This window comes from Cyprinodon tularosa, unplaced genomic scaffold, assembly GCF_016077235.1.
Source record: "Cyprinodon tularosa strain WSP-4 unplaced genomic scaffold, ASM1607723v1 ctg463, whole genome shotgun sequence".
Classification (NCBI taxonomy): domain Eukaryota; kingdom Metazoa; phylum Chordata; class Actinopteri; order Cyprinodontiformes; family Cyprinodontidae; genus Cyprinodon; species Cyprinodon tularosa.
This window is the reverse complement of record NW_024039189.1, coordinates 1,349,196-1,370,197: the sequence shown is the minus strand read 5'-3', so window position 1 is coordinate 1,370,197 and position 21,002 is coordinate 1,349,196. Positions and strand designations below refer to the sequence as shown.

The following is a 21,002-nucleotide window of genomic DNA, read 5'->3' as shown; positions in this document are numbered from 1 at the left end:
CATTTGCTCTTTATTGTTATCATCAGTCTATCAAGAGCTTATCCAGAATTTAATGACAGCTTTTGAACTTTGTGTCCTTGCAGGTAAACAGCACACCAGCTTGTATACGAGCACTGACAAAAATGCTGTACTGCCCTTTTTGCCGTGGCATACCAGGAGTGAAACCCTGCAAGAATTACTGCCTTAATGTGATGAAGGGCTGCCTGGCAAATCAAGCTGATCTCGATCCAGAGTGGAACCAGTACATCGGTAGGTCAAACATATCAGCCATTAACATTTGTTCCTGCGGTTCTGTCAATTGCCTTTGAAACATTTACATCTGTTAATGAACGAACTTTTGAGTCTGCCGCTCTAAAATGTGGTTGAATTTAATTAACAAATGCAGAGGATGAAATTATAAACTGATATACTGACAGTTTTTCAAAAAATGAGACACTTCTGGATTACATCTTCACTTTCAAAGCTACCTTTGTTACCCTTTTATTTAATTCTGCCTTTAGTTAATGGCAATAACATTAATTGCTTTGAAGAAAATGTGGTATTGAAATGACATTGAATTTAATTCTATGAGATTGAATGGGAGGAAATTGCTGTGTTTTACCTCAATAACCCTAAAGGGTGAATATTCACATCTCATATTGACGCTTTTTATACATTTATCATAAAAATAACAAGTTTTTTTTTATTGTCTTTCATCAGTGTATTAACTCAAATTATACATTTGAGTAAAGTTCCTTTGGAGAACAGATGGGATACCTCAGGATTTTAAGCTTTAGAGATACACAACTGATAAATAGCATAAAAAACATTCAATTATCAAGTTAGTCATTTTTATAGCAAGTTTCCTCAACTTATTTTTAGTAGTTGTACTGCCTATAATGCTATAGGAATGTATGTGTTGAAGTATGTAAGAGTATTACAACTGGTATTGGGTTGTGTTGACATTTTACTTCAATATCACATCCACAAATCCCCATCTCAAAAGAGATATGAACAAGTTTCAGTTTTTTTTTTCCGTCAGTCTTGTCTCAACTTTTTTCTGCATGAAGAAAAAAAAATATTCATGGGATTCTGCTCTCCTGCTGGGCTAAATGGTGACTGATTATAGGGAAGAACTGCGCCGCAGGGGAGTGTCAAGTTAACTGGAGAGAAGTTCAAAAGAAACTTGTCAGTTCAGGCGGAGAGAATACAAATATATATGTAATATTTAAACATTTGAAGAAGATTTGATAGAATGCTAAATGATTCTGTCAGATGGCCTTGCCCTGTTAACGGCTGAAACGATTTAACTGAGCTGTAGCAAGCTTGAGGATCGGTGGTTAAAAAGACATAGAATTTTTACCCTACAAATAAAATACATATAGCATTTTAAAGCACATTTTTTTTCCAAAAAGCAAATTTTCCTAAACATTAATCGGAATGTACAGAAACATTACTTTCCTACCTATAGTAACAGCCACCTGTACAATATTCATAGTACATATTCACCTGCCAACTCTGTATATTGTGCTATTGTACATATCTGTAAAAACCCTATAGTAACATCCACCTGTATATTATATTCAATACATATCCAGCTGTAAATTTAGTTCATAACACTAGTTATTTATATATTATATTCATAGGACAAATCTATCAGTAAAATTCTGTTTATAATGGTATTCATCTCTATATTTATTCAGTAGAAACCCATGTCCTGTACTTATGGAACCAATTATTTATCCTGCACTTGCTGCTATTGCACTTCTAGTTAGACCTAAACTGAATTTGGTTGCCTTGTACCTGTACCTGTGTAATGACAATAAAGTTGAATCTAATCTAATCTAATCTAATCTAATCTAATCTAATCTAATCTAATCTAATCTAATCTAGTCTAATATGTTATATGCACAACCTGCTCTTAAGCTGCATTAAAAAAAACGAAACAAATTACATTATTTTACACATTTGTGCTCAAGAATGGGTTTTAGCTGTGATTACTACATACTTTTTTGAATTTTGTTTGTGATAATTCATTCATACTGTTTTTCTAAGGGAGAAAAAGCTGTTAAAATATATGTTCAGCAATTGAGATTAACGTTTTTGTGCTGAAAAAATTAGAAATAATTATTCAATAAACTATTCATCTTAACTGTATAAGCATACCTTAGATTAGATGCTAAGTAGTGGAGTATTTCTATGATAAGCTGATGTGCTTTTAAGGGATTCGTGGTGTTTAATTCATTGCACTGCATAGAACCATAAATGTAACAGTATGACATACCTTTGATACTCTTATGCTGAATCTTTGCCAGCAAAGTGGGATGTTCCAGGCTGCTCTGGGAACTTTTTCAGTTTTCTGTGGATTTAGTCAGTCTCGCTTGCTTTCCTCTCCTCATGTAATCCCTCACTGACTCATTGATGCCGAGATCAGCGCTCTTTTGGGACCAGCCATCTGTTGAGGGATTTATTGTTCTTGTGAGTGGAAATAGTTCATTTCTGGCTGCATGTTTGGGGTCGTTGTCAGGTTTAAAGAATAAATTAGGTCAAAATCAGATCATGATTCTGCTTGATGAAGTGATATATGAGTATTCAGAGCTCATCTAACTCTAAACTGTTTTCGTGCATTGCATGGGAACGGTAGAACTCCTTGGGTTGTACTTCAATTAAAATAATATTTAATTACTGTGGGAGAGATGAACTGTAACAGAGCCCCCATATTTCAGCTTTGTTTGTAGTTCATTAAATGTGCATCAGTAAATTAGCACATCACCCAGATTTATTGCAGTATTAGCAACACAGTGTAATCTTACATTTGACTACCTGATAGATGTGCGCACACACCTTTGAGCGGTTGTTTGTTGATGTCCCCTGAGTTAGATGCTGTTTTTTTCTGCCTGTCTTCATACAAGTTTCAGGTCAGGGTTCATACTTTCTCATCTCCAGGGACAGAATGGATCACTGAGTCAGAACTAACTCTGAAAGGTGGGAAAACAGCAAAGAATGGGAGCTGATTCTCCTTGAGGTCTGTCATTTTAGGTTAAGTTTTCTTTTTTTGTTTATTTTTTTCCATTTTTAAAGTAAAAATAGAGCTTTTAATAGCATTTGATTAGCTGTGATCTGGGAACAATAAGTAAAAGTATGATCAAAATGCATGAAAGCAGTAGACCAACTCTCCAAAGTTAATTACTGGAGGTTAAAAAGATTTTTACTTGGTTTCCACAACAATCGATACAAAAACATTTATTTTGCATTTTTACATTTCTTTGAAAAATAGTGTGTGGTTAGCAGCTGCGCTGTTGTAAGAGTTTACACAAGGTTGAAAGATTGTCAGTTTTTGTTATTTCCCCTTGAAGCAGACACATAGTGGACCTAAACACAGAATAACACCTCTATTATTAGATTTCAATTTTTTCTCTTGTGTTTTGGTTCTGGTATTTCAGCAAGAGCATCAAATACAGGAATCAGACCTCACATCACCCTGAGCTAAACACACACAAAAAAAAGAAAACGCACAATTTTGGGCTAAACCAAAATGTTTTGAAGCTGTGTTTTATCAAAAGAAAATAAATTATGTTTTTATTGTGTCTCTTACTGAACGGAGAAACCATGTTTGTTATGACTCCAGGAAAGGCATCGCTGTTTTCCTCTCCAGCCAATAGTATTTTGTGTTAGGCCAACCACTCTACACAGTCCCCACATATTTTGGCACCACTGTCACCCGTCTTGTCATGTTTTTTAGAAGTGCCGGCAGCACATATGTCACTGTCTGTAGATTTACAATTAAAACAAAATCCTCCCTGTAGCATTTTTTTTGGTTGTTCTAGACATTGTAGGAAACGTGTCAAAGCATTGTTGCTGTGCAAATCATGGTTCCATTATGCAACTATGTATTAGAGTTTGATAAGATTTTTCAATTATTTGATTCATTTGAATGATTATCTTTGTTTAAAAAAGTTAAAAACTTAAAATTTTATGCAAACTGCAAAGTAAGTTCCCACTTGTTTTCTTTAGTGTAGTAATACGTATAAATTGCCACCTCCAGTATACATTTATTTACAATTATTTATTACTTTATTGCTTAAGGTTTACTATCTTACTTATTTATATAGTTATTAGGGCTGCAACAACGAATCGATAAAAATCGACTTTTAAAAGCGTTGGCAACGAATTTCATCATCGATTAGTTGTGTCGCGCGATTAATGCGTCATCCGCCGCCGCCGTCATCACATCCACTTGACTGAAACGGGGGAAGAAAAAAAAATACGGCAGAGAGAGTCAGCGCCGCAGGTGCAGTGTTGCCAACTCAGCGACTTTTCAGACCCCTCCAGCGACTATTTTTCAAAAAAGCGACTAGCGACTTTTTACGGTGTCACTGGCGTCTTTTGGAGACTCTTACGTGAAAGCATGTATCGTTCCTACTCTTGCGTGGGGCGCCTCCCCATCCCAACCCCGTTCTCCGGCTCCCGCATGAATCAGTGCTGCAGTCAGAGCCGCAGGATGTTTACCCTCAGCGTCCAGACTGCAAATGAAGCGTGCATGCGCCGGGATTGACGGCGCAAATTGATCACAATAATTAAAACAGCCTGCGCTTTGTAAAGTGAAAAAAGTCGTAACATGCAACTTTTGTCAAAACAAATTAACATGGCACGGAACCACTATGTTTGTTTGGTTTTAAAGTGGGGAAACGTAACGTTAGTTTCTCAGGTAGCTCATCTGATGCTTTCCTTACCGTGTTAGTAGGTTACAGACAGTGATAAGGTTGCCTACTTATTTTACTTTTAATTTCATTTGAATTAGCTTAAGCAGCGTTTATATTTACTTTATAAATAAACTTGCAAATTATGAAGGCAGGGCTTTGAAAGTTTAAATCTTCTGGCAAAGATAAAGTAAAGATCCTGCAATTTATGGAAGTAAAGCATAAAATCCAGCAAGATCAGTTATATGTCAATTAATTATATGCCACATTTCCATGTAAATATCTGTCTTTGGAGGATGTGTTTTTTACCACCCCTAGTTCTCTCATTTTTATTCCAAATACAATTTATAATTTGAATCACAGGGCTATTTTTATCTCTATGGTAAAGTATTTTCTCAAGTAGCAACTTTAACTGCTATACTTTCCCGTCTTAAAAGGCAAAACTCTTCTAGTCTAAAAAAACTCATTTGTTGAAATGGGGGGGCCTATTGTTTGAACCCCTTAGGGGCTTTTAAAAACAAAAATTTCTTTTTTTGCACTTTATCAAACAAAGTACCCTATATTTTGTGGATGTACAGCCACATTTCTCATGTAAGTTTGTGTAGTTTTAACACAAACATTTATTTTTCACATTGCACCAGTACAGTTAATGAGCAAACTGTACTTGTGTGCTTGTTTGTTCTGTTTAAAATGTTTATTTTGGAATAAAGAGGTTAATATGAAAAATATTTTTTGTCCGATTCATCGATTAATCGAAAAAATAATCGGCCGATTCATGGATTTTTAAAATAATCGTTAGTTGCAGCCCTATTAGTTATTATATTAGGTTCTTTGTGTATTTGTAGATTTTCTGTTAAATCTTTGTTATATTTTCTCCTTGGCTTGATATTTAATTTGTATATCTGTCCATCTACATTCTTGTTAATTAGTCTTCATTTTACATTCACCCTACACTCATTATGCCCCAGCTGCCTCATATTATATTCTCATTAACTCATCTGCTTTCAGTGCGATTCTCTACTTTTTCAACACGATATATACTCACAGGTTATCTTTGTTCCCCAATGGTTCCTTCTGTTGTCCTGCCTCGTACACCATTTAACTTCCAAGCTCGCAGTCACTCCACTTGGTAAGGATCAAATGCGGTGTCTGCAGCTGATTGATTTACATATTATCCCTATGTAGACCGTGCAGGGAAAGAGGATGAAGTGGCCAGCGGCGAATTCCACACGGTGAGAGCTTTCATTGCTCCTCTCTCATCCGTGCTACTCCATAGAACCTAGGTGTTGTAAAACAACATGCATGGAGAGTGAGGAGCGGCTGAATTTGAAAAATCTGAACTTTCCTGTTAAAATTGGTTCGCAGCAACCAGTGTGGAACTGAATGTGGTTGTGACATAGATTAAAGAAATGTCCCTGAGCATTTTTCATGGAGTTTAGTGAAAATAATGTTAAAGAATGAAACAAGGAAAGCTATGTAGAGGTTTCTATGTGGCTTTTAAAAAAGTGCTTTAATTTAATTTTTTTTTTAGCTGGCCAGACCTGCATTGACGAAGCAATAACAATTCAATCTATTTACTGAGTTTTATCATACTGATGGGGCTTCAGCTCTTCCAATTTGATGACGCGGTCTGGGATGTAAACACTGTGCAACTGAAATGCAGAGCACTGAACTCCCAACATTTCTGGTGGAAATCACTGCGGATTAACTCGGTGGTTTCAATGCACCTTTACTCAGCCAATGCTCCAGGTTTTGTTTCTCTTTGTGCAATTTCTGTAGGTTGTTTCTGTTCTATTGTTATTAAAATGTCAAAAAGCTAATTTCAAATGTATGTTTTTAGGGGTAGTCAAACTCACAACCTGCAAATTCCTAATGAATAAATGTGGTTCCCAAAGCCATCCAGCACATTTTTTGATGAGAAAATAGGACATTCAAGCACCAATCAGATTTTCTGGGAACTCTTTAGCTGGACATACACTGTACAACTTTTTGCAAGAGTTTTTTAGATCGAGCCGAGTTTCAGCCTCATCGTGCCTCCTGCATTGTGTTGTATAAGGGGGGGGTAACGACTGACAATTAGCCTCTCGTGACCACCTCCTGATCAGGAATTGTAAGGTCGAGAGAAAATCAAGCATGTTTGAAATTCATGCAGCCCTCATAAGGTGTTTTTGGGCAAATCCGTACGAGCGTTTACGAGCCGATTTACCAGAACTATGGAGTTTTTCTTCTTCATCTTGATTGACGAGTTCAACCAGCGCCATCTCTCACCGGTGAGTCCAAAGTGTAGTTTTTGGACGTGCAGTGTGAGCAGTTAGAAAGCATCAGAGCATCGAGCCACACAGTGTAAGAACATACATCGTGAGCTGTGAACTTTTAAATCCTGCGGTTTCATCATACAGCAGTTTGAGCTTTAGCTGAGTACAACCATTGAAAATATCATAGATCGCCTGCCTTATTTAGGTTGCTTGACATTTACAGTTTAAAGCAAACATAAATCTATTGCATCCTCCAAAGCAATACCTCTAAAACATAATCAGCCCTCTCTGAATTTCAAGTTCTTCTTGGACTGTTGGACTCCCACTTTCCTGAACCAAATACTACAGGTTTCTCTAACAGGTGGTTCTGTTTGAATGAGCATGTGTTGCATAGTAGAGACTGACACGGGAGTCGATTTTCACTTCTGTCCTGTCCCACTCCCACAGAAAAAAATGGTGTCCCGTCCCGATCCCGGGCCAGAGTAGAAATCTAAATCCTGTCCCGTCCCACTCCTGGTGAAATTACTCCCACTCCCATCCCGCTCCCATTCAGAATGACTCCCGCTCCGGCACCACTCCCATTCTTGTTGTTTTTGAGCGCGGGTGAAAAACTCAGAGCGGAAGTTACTATTGGTTTGCTCCCGCTCCCGTCTGCTCCCGTTAACGTTTAATCCTTTACCGTCCCAATCCCGTGATCGTTACTAATACTGACTCCCATCCCACGGGAATCCCACGGGAATCCCGTGACCTGTGGGATTCCCAAAAAAATGTCAGTCTCTATTGCACAGTACTTGCTAACACTGACACTTATATAGACTGATTTTTCAATGTTAAATTTTATGATATCAAAAACTCAGAGAGTGTCATTAACTTTTTTATTTTTTTAAAATACTCTGCAGAGAAATTGTCACCATGACAAAAATATTTGAAATTTATGTCTTAAATCAGAGGTCTTGAACGTTTTCCAGGCCATGGACCCCCAAACTGATGGCAAGATGGAGCGGGGACCCCCTAATTATATATATTGTATGAAATTGTGTTATATCAAATTAGTCCTATAGTCACTCTATTACATATGGAGTAATGTACTGTAACGAAAGTAATTTTGCCCTGTGATTATTAAAGTATTTCTGATTCTGATTCCTCGTTGATGGGACAGGTGTTCTGAATGAAACGGTGCCCAGCTTGAAAGAGCTCCTGTGTGTCGATGAATGTGTGCATTGATGACTGAAAGACATCTTCTGCCTTAATTTATCTGTTTACTACAGTCTGTTTAATTCATGTTAATAAATTCAACACACTCATTTAGTGGAAAACTCACCCAAAATTGCAGCGGGAAATATAAAAATTGTAGGGGGGGTATAAAAAAAGTCTAATCAACCAAAACTTTTGCGACCCCCATGCAATACCTCCGTTGACCCCCTAGGGTTTGCGGACCCCCTGTTGAAGACCTCCGTCTTAAATGGTTATTTACTCAAATGTTGATTCATCACTTTAAATTAAGCCTGTGTTAATATCCGCCCTAACCTTTAATCCCTCATGCACTGTATAGAGTGGGGGACTATATAGTGGACTCTATAGTGCAGCCAGGTAATTACCATATGGACAGATGACCACTGCATTTTGCTCCCCTTTGGTCATGTGCCTCTGGCTCTTCACACTGTGCCAAGGCCATCTTTGTTCTCATGGCTCTTTGTGTGGAGAGCTCTTGCAAAGCATTACGGGATAAACCAAATCTGACTGGTGGCTGAACCAGAAGCTAGTTAGGAGTATATCTGTAGCATACTGTGCTCATATTAGTACTGGTTGAGGCCTACCTAGGTATAGTACTTTTGATGTCCATATTTTTATAATTGCACCATTTGCATTAACTAAGTGATGGTATTCAGAATTGAGGCAGTTATAAAGGCAAAAGTTGGTCCAACATGGTAACAGCATGTATCTTTCACAACTGAGTCTGTGTAATATGAAACATTTTTTACTCCTAATGCGTCAAAGCCTATAATGGTACACAGATACAATGAAATGTAACCTTTCCTCAAACGTTTTATAGGAATTTGGTTGAATTTTTCAAAGAATATTGGGCTCTGTTGCAACCGAGTATATATCCCTAAAAAGCTGAATATGTTTTTTCCTTCAAAAGCAAATATTTTCAGAAATGTTTACAATTATTCCAGTAAAAAGGTATTAAGAATTCATTTTAGAAAATGCTCCACATCTATTTGACACCTTTGCATTGCTGCCATTAATCCTTGTGCAATGTTCGTTTTGCCTTTATCAGAGCTCTTGTCAATTGGATTATTGTTCCCTAGTGCAGACAAAATGTCAGTTCTATATGTCTTGGCTCTGGCATTTCATGCTCATTACAGGCTGAATGATTTTCAATTAGCTTGAACTCTAAGCGAAAAAAAGAAAAAAGCCTTGGCTGGGCTATCGTTGTTAAATTGTCAGGAAGCGTCTTTCCTTTTTTCCAAAGAAAGATAAATTAGAGCAGCTAGAAATGCCATTCAGTTGAGGTGCATACTGATGCAAATCCTACTGTACAAATAAAATGTTAAACATCAAACCATGGGGCTTTAAAATTTACCAAAGGAATAGTCATGAGTTTATTTTAATACATGGTGCAGTACAGTATAATAATTTCTATTCTGTTCACATATGTTAAGGATAATATTATTTATCAGCTTCACTGACCAGAGGAGAGGAAATATTTTGAAGGTGAAAAATAATACGACCCCTGAGATGAGCATTTTTCCCTTCTCACGCTGCAGAAGCTAACATTATGAGAACTTAAACAAAAAAAGTGCCATACAACATTAAAGTAAAGCTATACCTCCACCCATCCACATGTGTGTGGTGCTGAAAGAGGCATAGCCTGAGGCAAACCAAGAGAGATGGGGCTATAAAGGCAAAACATTTCCTTAGAAATGTAAGATAATTTAGAAATGCGTAAGAATGTATTCAACTTCTAGATAACAGTGGGATAAAAATAATGTTCTAAGTTTTTATTTTTTACATATGTTTCATTTATGTTTGACTGTTTTAACACAATCTTGGATAAAAGACATTCCCGGTTTTCATTGTATGTTGCTCATCTCCTTTTGTACAGATTTTCAAATAGAAATATTCTTTACTCTAATGAACATTTTGAAGAGCAGCTTAGCTCCTAATAATGATAGAAATTACCTGCAAAAATTTCATATACAATTTAAAAAATTATTATTTCAGACCCCTAGTTCATTCCCAATATCAAAATTATCGTTTTTTCTGAAACCAATGTTTTAAATCCAAGATACCTTGTTGTTTTTGGTCGCGTTGTTGTATAGGCTTACACACATAAACCAAAAAATGCACTATTCTTTTTCTTTTGCTCCACATATACAGCACTTTAAATTGTCTTGCTACTCAGCTGTGCTGCATAAATAAGCTTGCCTTGCCTAATTTGAAAAATGCTGCCCTAAATTTATATTTATATTTATTACTTCCTAATTACATAACATTCATCCAATGATATTTATGTCTCTACCTTTCCATTTTTTAAGCTTTAGAACTACTAAATCTTAAGTAGTGGAGGTAGAAAAGAGTTTTGAAATATCATTAGTTTTTTTGTTTTTTTTAAGAAAATGCTTGCTACAATGGTGTTTAAATCGTAAGTCAAAAACAAAATAGTTTAATTCAAACATACTTGAAGAACCAACTTACAAATTTAGGCATTAAGTAACTATTTCCCCTCTACATATGCCATTTGGTTATTTGCCTTTTTGAGATTACTACTGTTAAGCCTGTAATTATTCATACCTGTTTTGCAGAATTAAATTAAAACTTAGGCTACTTTCATTCCATCCATTTTTTTTCTTGGAAATTTGACAGGCATCTATCTAAATATGAAAAAAACACGTCAAAGAAGTACATCTAGAAAAAAATGAAAAAAATCTGATACCGGTCAGGGATACAGATCAGACAGGACAGTTCAGGAATCTAGGAGTCTGCAGCTCAGTCATGGGTTCCGATCCACACAGGAACCAACAGATCCAGGGTTCCAGGAATCCACAGAGCGTCAAGGCAGTTTCCATGCGTCACGCAACAAGCTCAGACAGAAACGCACAGTTGCAGACGGGCAGAATCCAGCAGTAGTCTAAAGATGGTTCAGGCAAACAGATCAGATGGGAACAGACAGGCTCAGTGGTTGAGAGGGAACAGAATCAGTTAATCAGAAATCACTAAGGAATGCTGAAGCACCCTCACCACTGAATAGTGAATAAACCCGCCTGAAGACCACAGCTCGTGAATAATCTTCTCACTGGAATCGGGACGTGAACCTGAACTAAACTGAAAGTAACAAAACAAACAAACAAACAATGTTATATAGCAGAGGGAACAGGTGAATAAGATGAATGATAATTAGAGAGTGGGACGAAACAGCAAGTGAAGGAAGTGAGTAATTAAGGTCAGCTATCAGGGCAGATCATGACACTAAAACTGTATATGTCTGTCCCTGCCTTCTCATCCAGAGCGAATCGTGCTAAATAAGTTAAGCGGTGCACTCAGCTGGATTTTGTTAGATAAAAAACCTTTAACCAATCTGACTGTAGATTTTTTTCTTTACAGTGCATTCAGATGATATGTGTTGTGAATTGGCACTATAAAGAAACTGAATTCAACTGAATTCTTTTTTGCTTCCTCCAAAGGTTACTTTTCTGATTCAAGTCAGGATTTGGATGGACCAACAGTTTATTTACTCCCATAGGAAAAGCTGATTAGGTCCAAAGATTTCCTTCAGTATAATCTATGCAAGGTGGATAAATATTTGTGAGATCAAGTTTATGTATATGCTATAATCTAAGTGTGCAACAGGTTCTTAACTTTAAGCTTTAACTTCAAGAATAACATCAGACGAACCATAACATACAATATTGTAAGACCATGGAGTCCAAATCAGTGCCCTGTAATTAGTAAAAGAGATTGATAGTTTTGATGGTATAAATTTTAATAAATTTTTGAGATGAGTATAAATTATTTTGGCACCAAAAAATAAAATACCAAAAAATCGAAGACTCGAAATATCATGGTTATAAAACTCAATTTTAAATGTTAATCTTGTTGTGATGCAAATTTTTGGGAGTTTAGCTGTAAACTGACAATAGCATAAATTATTCATGATATTGGTCAAGAAATATTATTTAAAAGGAAAACCTAAACACAAATTGAAAATTATAGAGTAATCTTAATTTTGTTGCTTTCTATTGTTCTGAATAAATCCAGCCTAAATAACTAATTAAATGCAATCAAACTGTTCTCAGAGTAGGATCCTCTTGATGAAAATCCTCTTGATGAAAATCCTTGCTGATTTTTTTCTAAAACTTATTGCATTAATGCAATAAATATTGAAAATATCCAAATGTTTTAAGATTAAATTTTTAACGCTACTATTACCGTTTAGGAACATTCTTTGAAAAAAGCAGGGCATATGCAAAGTGTTGCAATTAAAATAGGATTAGATTTCTATTAGATTAATTAGCTGATGCATTGAGTATGTCGTGAACAGCTGTCAGTCTGTTTATTGTACCTGAATCTTATCAGAATTCTCATGTTGATGTGCAGTAATGTCCCCTGGGATTTAAATATCGTCATCCAGTCCATGAATATCTTTTGAAATCATCACTTTGACAACATATTCCTGTTCAACTTCTGTGTTGTTGTTCTTGAATAATTCAGCAAAGCAGGTTGTTTTTACCCATTGTTTGTCATTTGCCACCCTGCCTCCCCTGAATGGTCTTCTACCTCTCAGGTCATTTGCATATCAATCAAAAGAATTGGATAAAAATATTGTCTTCTGCAGTTTAGACTTCATGTGTCACCATTTTTCTTTTGAGAACTTTCTTCCCTTACATGCTCAGGGTCCTTTGAAAGTCTATACAGTGATCTGTTTTTTTCTGCCAGCTTTTAATATTCTTATATGGGTTTTTTTTCTGTCTTGTTGCGCTGCTGTTTTTCAGGCTTTTATTATTCCCTTTGGAGAGGCATGTCGCCGCTGGAAGCAATCTGCATCGATTCTATCTGCTCATTTCTTCTTAATTAGCTGATTTGCTTCACTTGGTTACTGAAGCCAGCTGCAACCTGTTTATTTAATTTCAAGACTCCAAAACATTTCCTTTGTGGAAACTAATCCTCATTAATAAAGTATTGACAAAAAAGCATTTGCTAATTCACTGGTCAATCAATGGCCAAAGCTCATGTCACACTAATAGTTCCTACTCACATGGATGCTTGGGGGTTTTAAGGTTTAAGCTCTATATTAAATATTCATTTTCTTGCAAATCTCACCCTCTCCAAAACAGTGAGATAAACCTTCATTACAGTAGCAGAGTTATTATCTTGATAAGTCTGTGCAAAAAATACTAACTGGCTTGTGATCTAAGTGAATTTATTGCAGATAAAGAATTATGTTTGCTACTTAAATTACTGAAGGAAATAAAGTGAATGTACAACACTTTCCCTAATCAAATATATGTTCTAATTTTTTTTTTTTTTACAGATAAGAATAATCCAATATTTCGTGGTTAGGGAAGAAGTGTCATCTAACCATTAGAAAAACATTAAAATTCATGATGTCTAAACTTTGCTGTGGCTTCCTGTAAATATTTTATCTAGTTATTAAGTCCTGCCTAGTTTATATAAGGTTTGTTACATAGAAGGCCCATCTGTTAAAAGGTACAAATTCCATTCCATTTTTTGAAATAAATGCCCAATATCATTTAGAAGGGTGGTAGATTTACAATTACATTTATTTGTTTCTTTAAAAAAGAAAAAAACAAAATCTATTAATTTTACGTTCGTCAGCTTTTACCTGAGTTCAGCAGGCCCCACCCAGTAAAACCTTTAATGTTTTCTTGTTTGTTTTTTTCCAAAGAAAATACAAACCTCATGGTACTACAGTTTAAATATGAGACATGATATGAGAATGATGATGATTCAACTCACTAGTGGTGTTAGTGGTCTGTTTGATTAATACAGCCACTATTTATCTGACTACTTGGAACAGTCATAGACTGAATGTAGGGCAGTTGTTATCGATAATGGATAAGTGGAGTATAGGAACTAAATGATGCTTCTCCATGTTTGGTTTTAGTTCTAGGTGAACAGAGTAGGCTTAAAATAGAAGAGCTCAGTGGTCTGGGAGGTTTATACACTGATAACAAATCTGTTATGTATCGAGGTTCCTGGTTTATTCAGTGGTTTATACAGTAGACTAAGTCTACTCTCTGAGTTACAGGTAGCCAGTGTAAGGACTTCAGAACTGGGCTGATGTGCTCTACTTTCTTAGTTCTAGTGAGAAAATGGCCATCAGGGTTTTGGATCAGCTGTCTGGTGGACTTTTTAGGAAAACCAGTACTCGATTCTGTTAAAGATGAATCCATGAATTTCTTGTGGCTCCAGTCTCCGATGTGACCCTCTGCTGAAATGTCTGTCTCATGTTACATGTGTTTTTCTTTTGCTGATATCTCAAACTGTATCCTGTCAAGGATTAAGTGTGAAATATGCTTTTTCCCCCCTCTCCTGTGGCTCCTATCTTTCCACAGAATAAAGGCAGCGCTATAGGGCACCGCCTATGGATTGGGGCCTCGGCAGCCATAAGAACCTCAGCCTCAGTAAACTTTTTAGTTTTTAGTTGGAGGAAATTATGTCACATCCATATCTTGATCTATTCAACACATAAAGCCAATGGTCTGATGGGTTTATAGTCACCTGGTGACATTGTAATATAAAGCTGTGTGTCATCAGCGTAGTTATGGTAATTGATCTTTTTGTTTACTATAATCTTAGCTAAGGGAGGCATGTAGATATTGAATAGTAGGGGCCCCAGAATCAGTTGCAGCTGGCGGAGTTTTCTCCATGAGGGGCTATAAATTAAAAATAGACGTATACCAAAAACCAATCAAATGTATCGTATATCGTAGAATATAACATATAGTTATCACACCAGTATACTTATATACTTATATATACCAGTATACTTAAAGTTTTTCTGATTTAGAGTTTCTGATTTGAAGTTTCCCACTGACACATAAACTAAAAGTCCATCTCCTTTAAGTAAGATTTAAACTAGTCAAGTGATGTACCAAGGCAGACACAGTTTTTGAGATGCTTCATAAAATCAAATGTTTAACAGTGTCAAAAGCTGCACTCACATCCAATAATACCCGCACTGTGGTACTTCCACAGTCTACACTTATGCAGATTGCATTGAACACCTTAAGCAGTCTCAGTACTGTAATAAGAATGTAAACCTTACTGGAAGACATCCAAACAGTTGGTCATTGTTACATAAAAATGCAAACATAATTTTTTGTAAAATATTTCAAATGAAGAGGAGGTTTGAGATTGGCCTGTAGTTCTGCAGGACCAATTTGTTTAAGCTTCTCTTTTTGAACAATGGTTTTATAAGTGCTATTTTTAATTAAGACACAATTATTTTTCTTTATATACTCTATACTTATAAAATTAATGGGAATCATATTGGTTTGGAAATTCATTTTTTAAAATTTGCTATTGAAATGCCCAAAACATATGACAACACGTTGCCGATTTGAACAGCTTGTCAAGTATATGATTCTCAGCACAAAAATAAATACATAAAGACAAAATTAGAGCACATTTAATTTCAACTTGCTCTTTGATATTTCAAAAAGACAAAGGTTTTTCATAATCATTACTCATTTTTTTACTGTTGTCTCTAGAGCTTTTCCAAATGTAATATTGGAGCATTGCTGTACCAATATAAACACCCTCAAAACTTTTGCAAAATCAAAAAAATAAATAAATAAACATCTGTAAAAACATTCATATATCAGCAGTCAGTGATTGAACCTGTTATATCTTGCACCTAATTACTGACATGAACTGATCCTGAACAGCTCATTAGTGTACCATGCTGTCTCATTTGATTAGAAATGAAGCCCATTTCTGATGATGCTTTGGTTTCTTGCTTTACATTAGAAGATCTAAAAGAATAAGAGAGCAACAATAATTTGCAGTCTTTCCCTTGGTATTATATATAATTGCACAAAACCACAAATGAATAAATATAAATTAAATGAATTTTATTGGTATTTTTAGGCTTCCTTTATTCTGCTAGCAGCATACTTTTGATCAGATGAGGCTGATACTTATTCATCTATAATATAAAAGATATCTATTATTCACATTTTGTGCAATAGGTCTGTTTGTTTTTTATATGTTCTGTTTTTGTTTACTTATTTAACAGTTATGGCTTCTTTCCTGTCCTTCTTTATACCAGACTTAAGTTTCTGTCACTGCAAGTGAACCTAAAATTAACTAAATAGTTAATGTTGGTTCAATCTTACTGACAGAATTATCCCTGCATGTTAAGTTATGTAATGCTTTATAGGTAATTTCATTGGTTGTGCTATTCAAAATGGCAAGCGATCACACTCTACAACAGAGTTACAGACCATATTCCCCTGAATATTGAATATACACTGAAGGACCTAAGCTTCTATAAGTGGTAAACCCTGCTATGTCCTTTCTTGTAGAAGGTTTCACAGTTGTCTCTACAGTCGAGTTTGTTGTCCAGATGGACACAGAGGTTTTTATAATCATCCACTTCTTCTCCCATGATGTTTATAGGATTCATCTTGTTCCTGTTTCTTCTGAAATCTACAATGATTTCCATTGTTCACATCTGTTGTTCATAAGCACTACCCACCGACCTCCAGCCGTCCTCTGCTCGTATGGTCAGAAAACCTGGCAGAGAGACTCTGGAGTCAGTGACACGGTTCGATGTTCGTGCTGGGTCTTTGCTAGGTGTTGGAGTTATTTTCTGTAACTTGTTTTGTATAGCTCTTACATTGCAATGTAATGACTCAGAACAGTCTCCAAATTCAGACAAGACAGACTGTGGAATAACTTTAAAAGGGTTTATTCAAAAAAACGGACTGTGTATCTGCGGTATCAGCAGCTAGGGCATCTAAGACAGGAACTATATAAGGAACGTCTATTGGAGAGAAACACAGGTTAGCGATACAGGGTCAATGGTCCGGATACAAAAAGGGTCAGGATCAGACAATCAGAACATAAAAAGTTACGCTAGAAAAACTCTCACCAAAAGGCTCAAGAATAATCTGGCACTGATGACTGGGAACAAGGAGTTCAAATAGAAGCAGGAGTAGGTGGATCAGATGAGCAGTAATTAGGAACAGGGTAGAGCTAGACAGGTGAATTAAATAAGCCATCAAGCCGACCATCAGCGCCAAAATAAAGACACATACTCTGAAACTCAAGTCCACAAATGGAGGAACTAAAGTGTCTAAAGAAAGCGTGTCAGAATCAAGCTAGCAGAGCTACTGCAACGTGTAGCCACCTTAAGCTGCGCAATTCTAGAATATAGAACATAATATAAGTAGAATTGTTGCATAAGTGCCAGTGATAAACTGAACAGATTTAATTTTACAAGAAGAAAATTGCCCCTTTTGTTTAATACCTTGCGTGAAATATATAAAAAACATTTAAAATTTGGTTAAGGGAAAAAAGAAACATTAAGAGAAGTGGGTAAAAACATTAAAAGGAGAGAAAGAAATCATGGTAGAGGAGATAAAGAGAGAAGGATAAAGAAAGCACAAGAGGCTTGAAGCAGCCCCTCAACCACATGAAAAACCTCAGCAAATAGACTGAAAAGTTGGTGCTTCGTCAGTGCAGATTTTGGCAGTTAAAATGATCGTTGGGCTACTTTTGTTTCAGAGATATTAAAGATATTTTTTTAGGTCATCCAGAGGTCAACCATCTTCCAAGTAAGCTTCCAAATGAACCAAGTGTTCCACTATTTTATTGCTTAGAGGGAGTTTCAGCTTCACCCAGCTCAACTGAGTTGGTGGTCACTGAATTGTGCACATGGGATGTTTAATGTGCGTGTGTGCTATATGTGAAATGCACTCTTTTTAGCACTATACAAGCTTGTGGTGAATTAAAAATAGGTGAACCCAATGCATCAGTGGGGCATAATATACGCCCATGGTTCACATTAGTCCTCCTTTAACCTCCATATGAATTCCCCCGCAACCAGAATACAAACAACAAATGCATGGCCATGAAAAGAACTTCCTTAAATTCCCTACCAACAGGATAACACTCCCCTAAGACAGCACTAACCCAGAGAAGCCAAAGAAAACTCATCCACACAACGTGAGCCCCACACACAGGCCCCGCTCTGAGCACTTCCTGCAGCATCCTGCCTCCCTGTGGTTATTAACATTTTCCGATAAGCCAACCATGAGATCATGAAGTGATGATTCATGTAAATGGAGGACTGAAATGCAATGCAAATGAGTATTGTTAGGGCATTTAAGGTGATGTTCATTTACTTAAATTACCCATGCAAATAATTGCATTAATCTAGAATCGATTCCAAGTAGCAGTATTAAAACCTGAAGTACCAAACTTCACAGAAATAACTGTTTTTAACAAACTGCCTCAAATCTGTGGCACAACTGTAATTTTTTTTTCCTTTTTTAATATTACTCCATACAATGTTATTTTCTCAGAGAGCTCTATAGTTTGCATGTTGGAACAGAGGGTTAGCTTTTGTCACAACAGCAATATTTTATTCTGAAAATAGGTTTAATTTCAACTTTAAACCTTAATTTATGCTCTACTTTTCTGCTACTTGAAGCATGAGCAGCATTCCTGTAGAGAGGTGCTGACTACAAGATGCCCTTTGTCAGCCACGAATCCTTGGTTTCACTTGAGTATGTGTTTATAAATGAAAAGGGCTGATATTTTAGTTTGAATCATGTTTTCCAACCACGTGTATATAAAATAACTACTCATACTCTTAGTCTTTGTAATACCCCTGTCATTTGTCATTTGCTCACTAATATACGAAGTAGGGCTTGTAAAACGAAGATTATGTGGTTTATATGTGGTACTACAGTATGCAATACGTTTCTACATTCTCATCTAAAACTAAGACCTCTTGTAAAGCTTTGATATTCTGAATTTAATTAACTTAGTAACCTATTCTAATTTTCTCTTTAGCAGTAATTAAACATTTGTTATTAACTGAAACCCCTTATCATTTGAATTCACACACAACATTTGTTAGGAACTGACAGTAAAAGAGTATTTCCTTCTCTAGGTATGGTAGTTTGTAAGACGAAATAATGCTGACATCTGGTAAATCAGAATCTCAGTATACGGAGGTGTTTACGGTCAATTGGTATGTATGTCTGAGGATACATTTGTTTTTTATACTGTGACCTGGGATCAACATGAGCTTTTTTTTTTTCTCTCACTTGAAAGTCTGTTTTACAGCACTATTAGTTAGAGGTGTGAACTACAAATGGAAAATGCTTTCCGGAATCAAAATTATATTCAAGACCATTTTTCAAACGGTTAAATTCTTTGCAGCCAAAGTGCCGTAAATGGGCCTCTTCACTTTCCTTATTTGTCCTTGTCTACCCGAGGTTATCGCTGGCTGACATAGGCTGAATTTAAGTGGACATCAATCTCGATAAAGAGGCATAGCAACAGAGTAATATTGCCTTTCCCATTTATGTGCAATGCCCTAGCAAGACTGAGCAAATAAGGTTGTTTCATATCATGAACTTGAACATTAAGCAAACTAGCCATTTTTCCTACTGTGGTTTTATGTCGTGGTGACTTTTGGTGCTCATATTTCTTTCCAGCAAGTCCAATTTGTTTCTAAAACCCTCATCTCAAACTAGGACAAGATGCGTCTAATTGCATGTGCTGTGTTGTGTTGATAAAAAGATTTCCTCTGGCTGTCCAGTATCTCAGACTGCAAAACCAGTGCAGTGAAAAAAAAAATGTTCACCGTGTCACTGATGCCACAGCAGGCCGGACTTCACGTACTCCTCATAAATGAGAGTCATTAATTCTCCAAGTAGGTAGTTTTTCAAATACAACCCAGGAGCACCATAGGAGCAAGCAACCCAATCATCTCTGATTTTTTTCTTCTACATTTCTCTTTCTCTGCCTTTTCTTTTCTTTCTGATGTCTATGTCTGCTTTCCTTCAATGACGAGTTTTATCTGTCTCTTGAGTTACAGATAAGTCGCCAGTGTTTTGAAAGATTGCCAGAACCTCTGAGGCTTTGAAGGGTTTTTTATTCTGATATTGTAAAATAAAGGTGGCATGATTTGTATGTTTTTTCATGCTTGTTTGAGTGGTTTATGAAGAGCTAGAAAAAGGAACTAGATGTGAGCAATAAATTAAACTTAATTTATAAACATTTTTTTACTTTCTATAAATTAAAGTGGCAAAAATATCAACTTTTCAAATGAAACCTCACTGCTAGAATAGAATAGAATAAAATAGAATAGAATAGAAAATCCCTTTATGATCCCACAAAAGATTATAGAAAAAATTGGTCACACAAATATGGACCTTAGAAAATGTATAAGAATAACATAATACTGAAGATTTAACAGATAAACAACGAGATTAACAATATGAAAACTGTGTATCTGGAGAATAAATAACCAACATACAGCTATGGAATTTTTTAGCAATAAGAGCTGGCTGTGCATTCTCTTATTGCAAATCTTGCAATGTACCACAATTTTAGAATGTTACCGCTAGTATTATCACAGACTTGTAAAATGACTTAATGTTGTTGCATTTATGTAAACCAGAAGAGCAAGTATTAGTCCTCCTGTCTAAAATATTGTATTGATTGTTACAGTTGAAAATACAATCATAACAAAAGAATCTATGCTTTCTTTCATTTTTTTTTTATTTTAGTGCATTCCCATCTGCACAAATAAATAATACATTGACTTTAATGTGTTTAAAGATGTTTAAAGATGATTAAAGCAGACCTTTAATGGGAGTAACCTCTCTTTTGGTCTGTGTATAGAATAAATAAACAGCCAAGGTGTTTAAAGAGTGTAAGTGAACTCCAAGTGCTTCATGTTCTGTATATTATTCTACTCAGGTGGTTAGCTCTTTGTAGCGTTTTATTATTTGGAGGTTTTACCCCTAGTTAAAACTCCACCCAGCTCTGTTCAGCTGACAACTCTGCAGTAAGTATG

General features: G+C 36.0%; 1 protein-coding gene across 2 annotated transcripts in view; it reads left to right on the top strand.

Moving 5' to 3' along the window:
* The window catches only part of LOC119793886 (glypican-6-like), a 130,309-nt gene that overhangs the window by 64,410 nt on the left and 44,897 nt on the right, over positions 1–21,002 (top strand). For both annotated transcript variants that reach the window (XM_038301170.1, XM_038301171.1), the window contains exon 4: positions 84–249. In XM_038301170.1, coding sequence (XP_038157098.1) covers positions 84–249 — 166 coding nt within the window. The remainder of the gene's footprint in view (positions 1–83; positions 250–21,002) is intronic.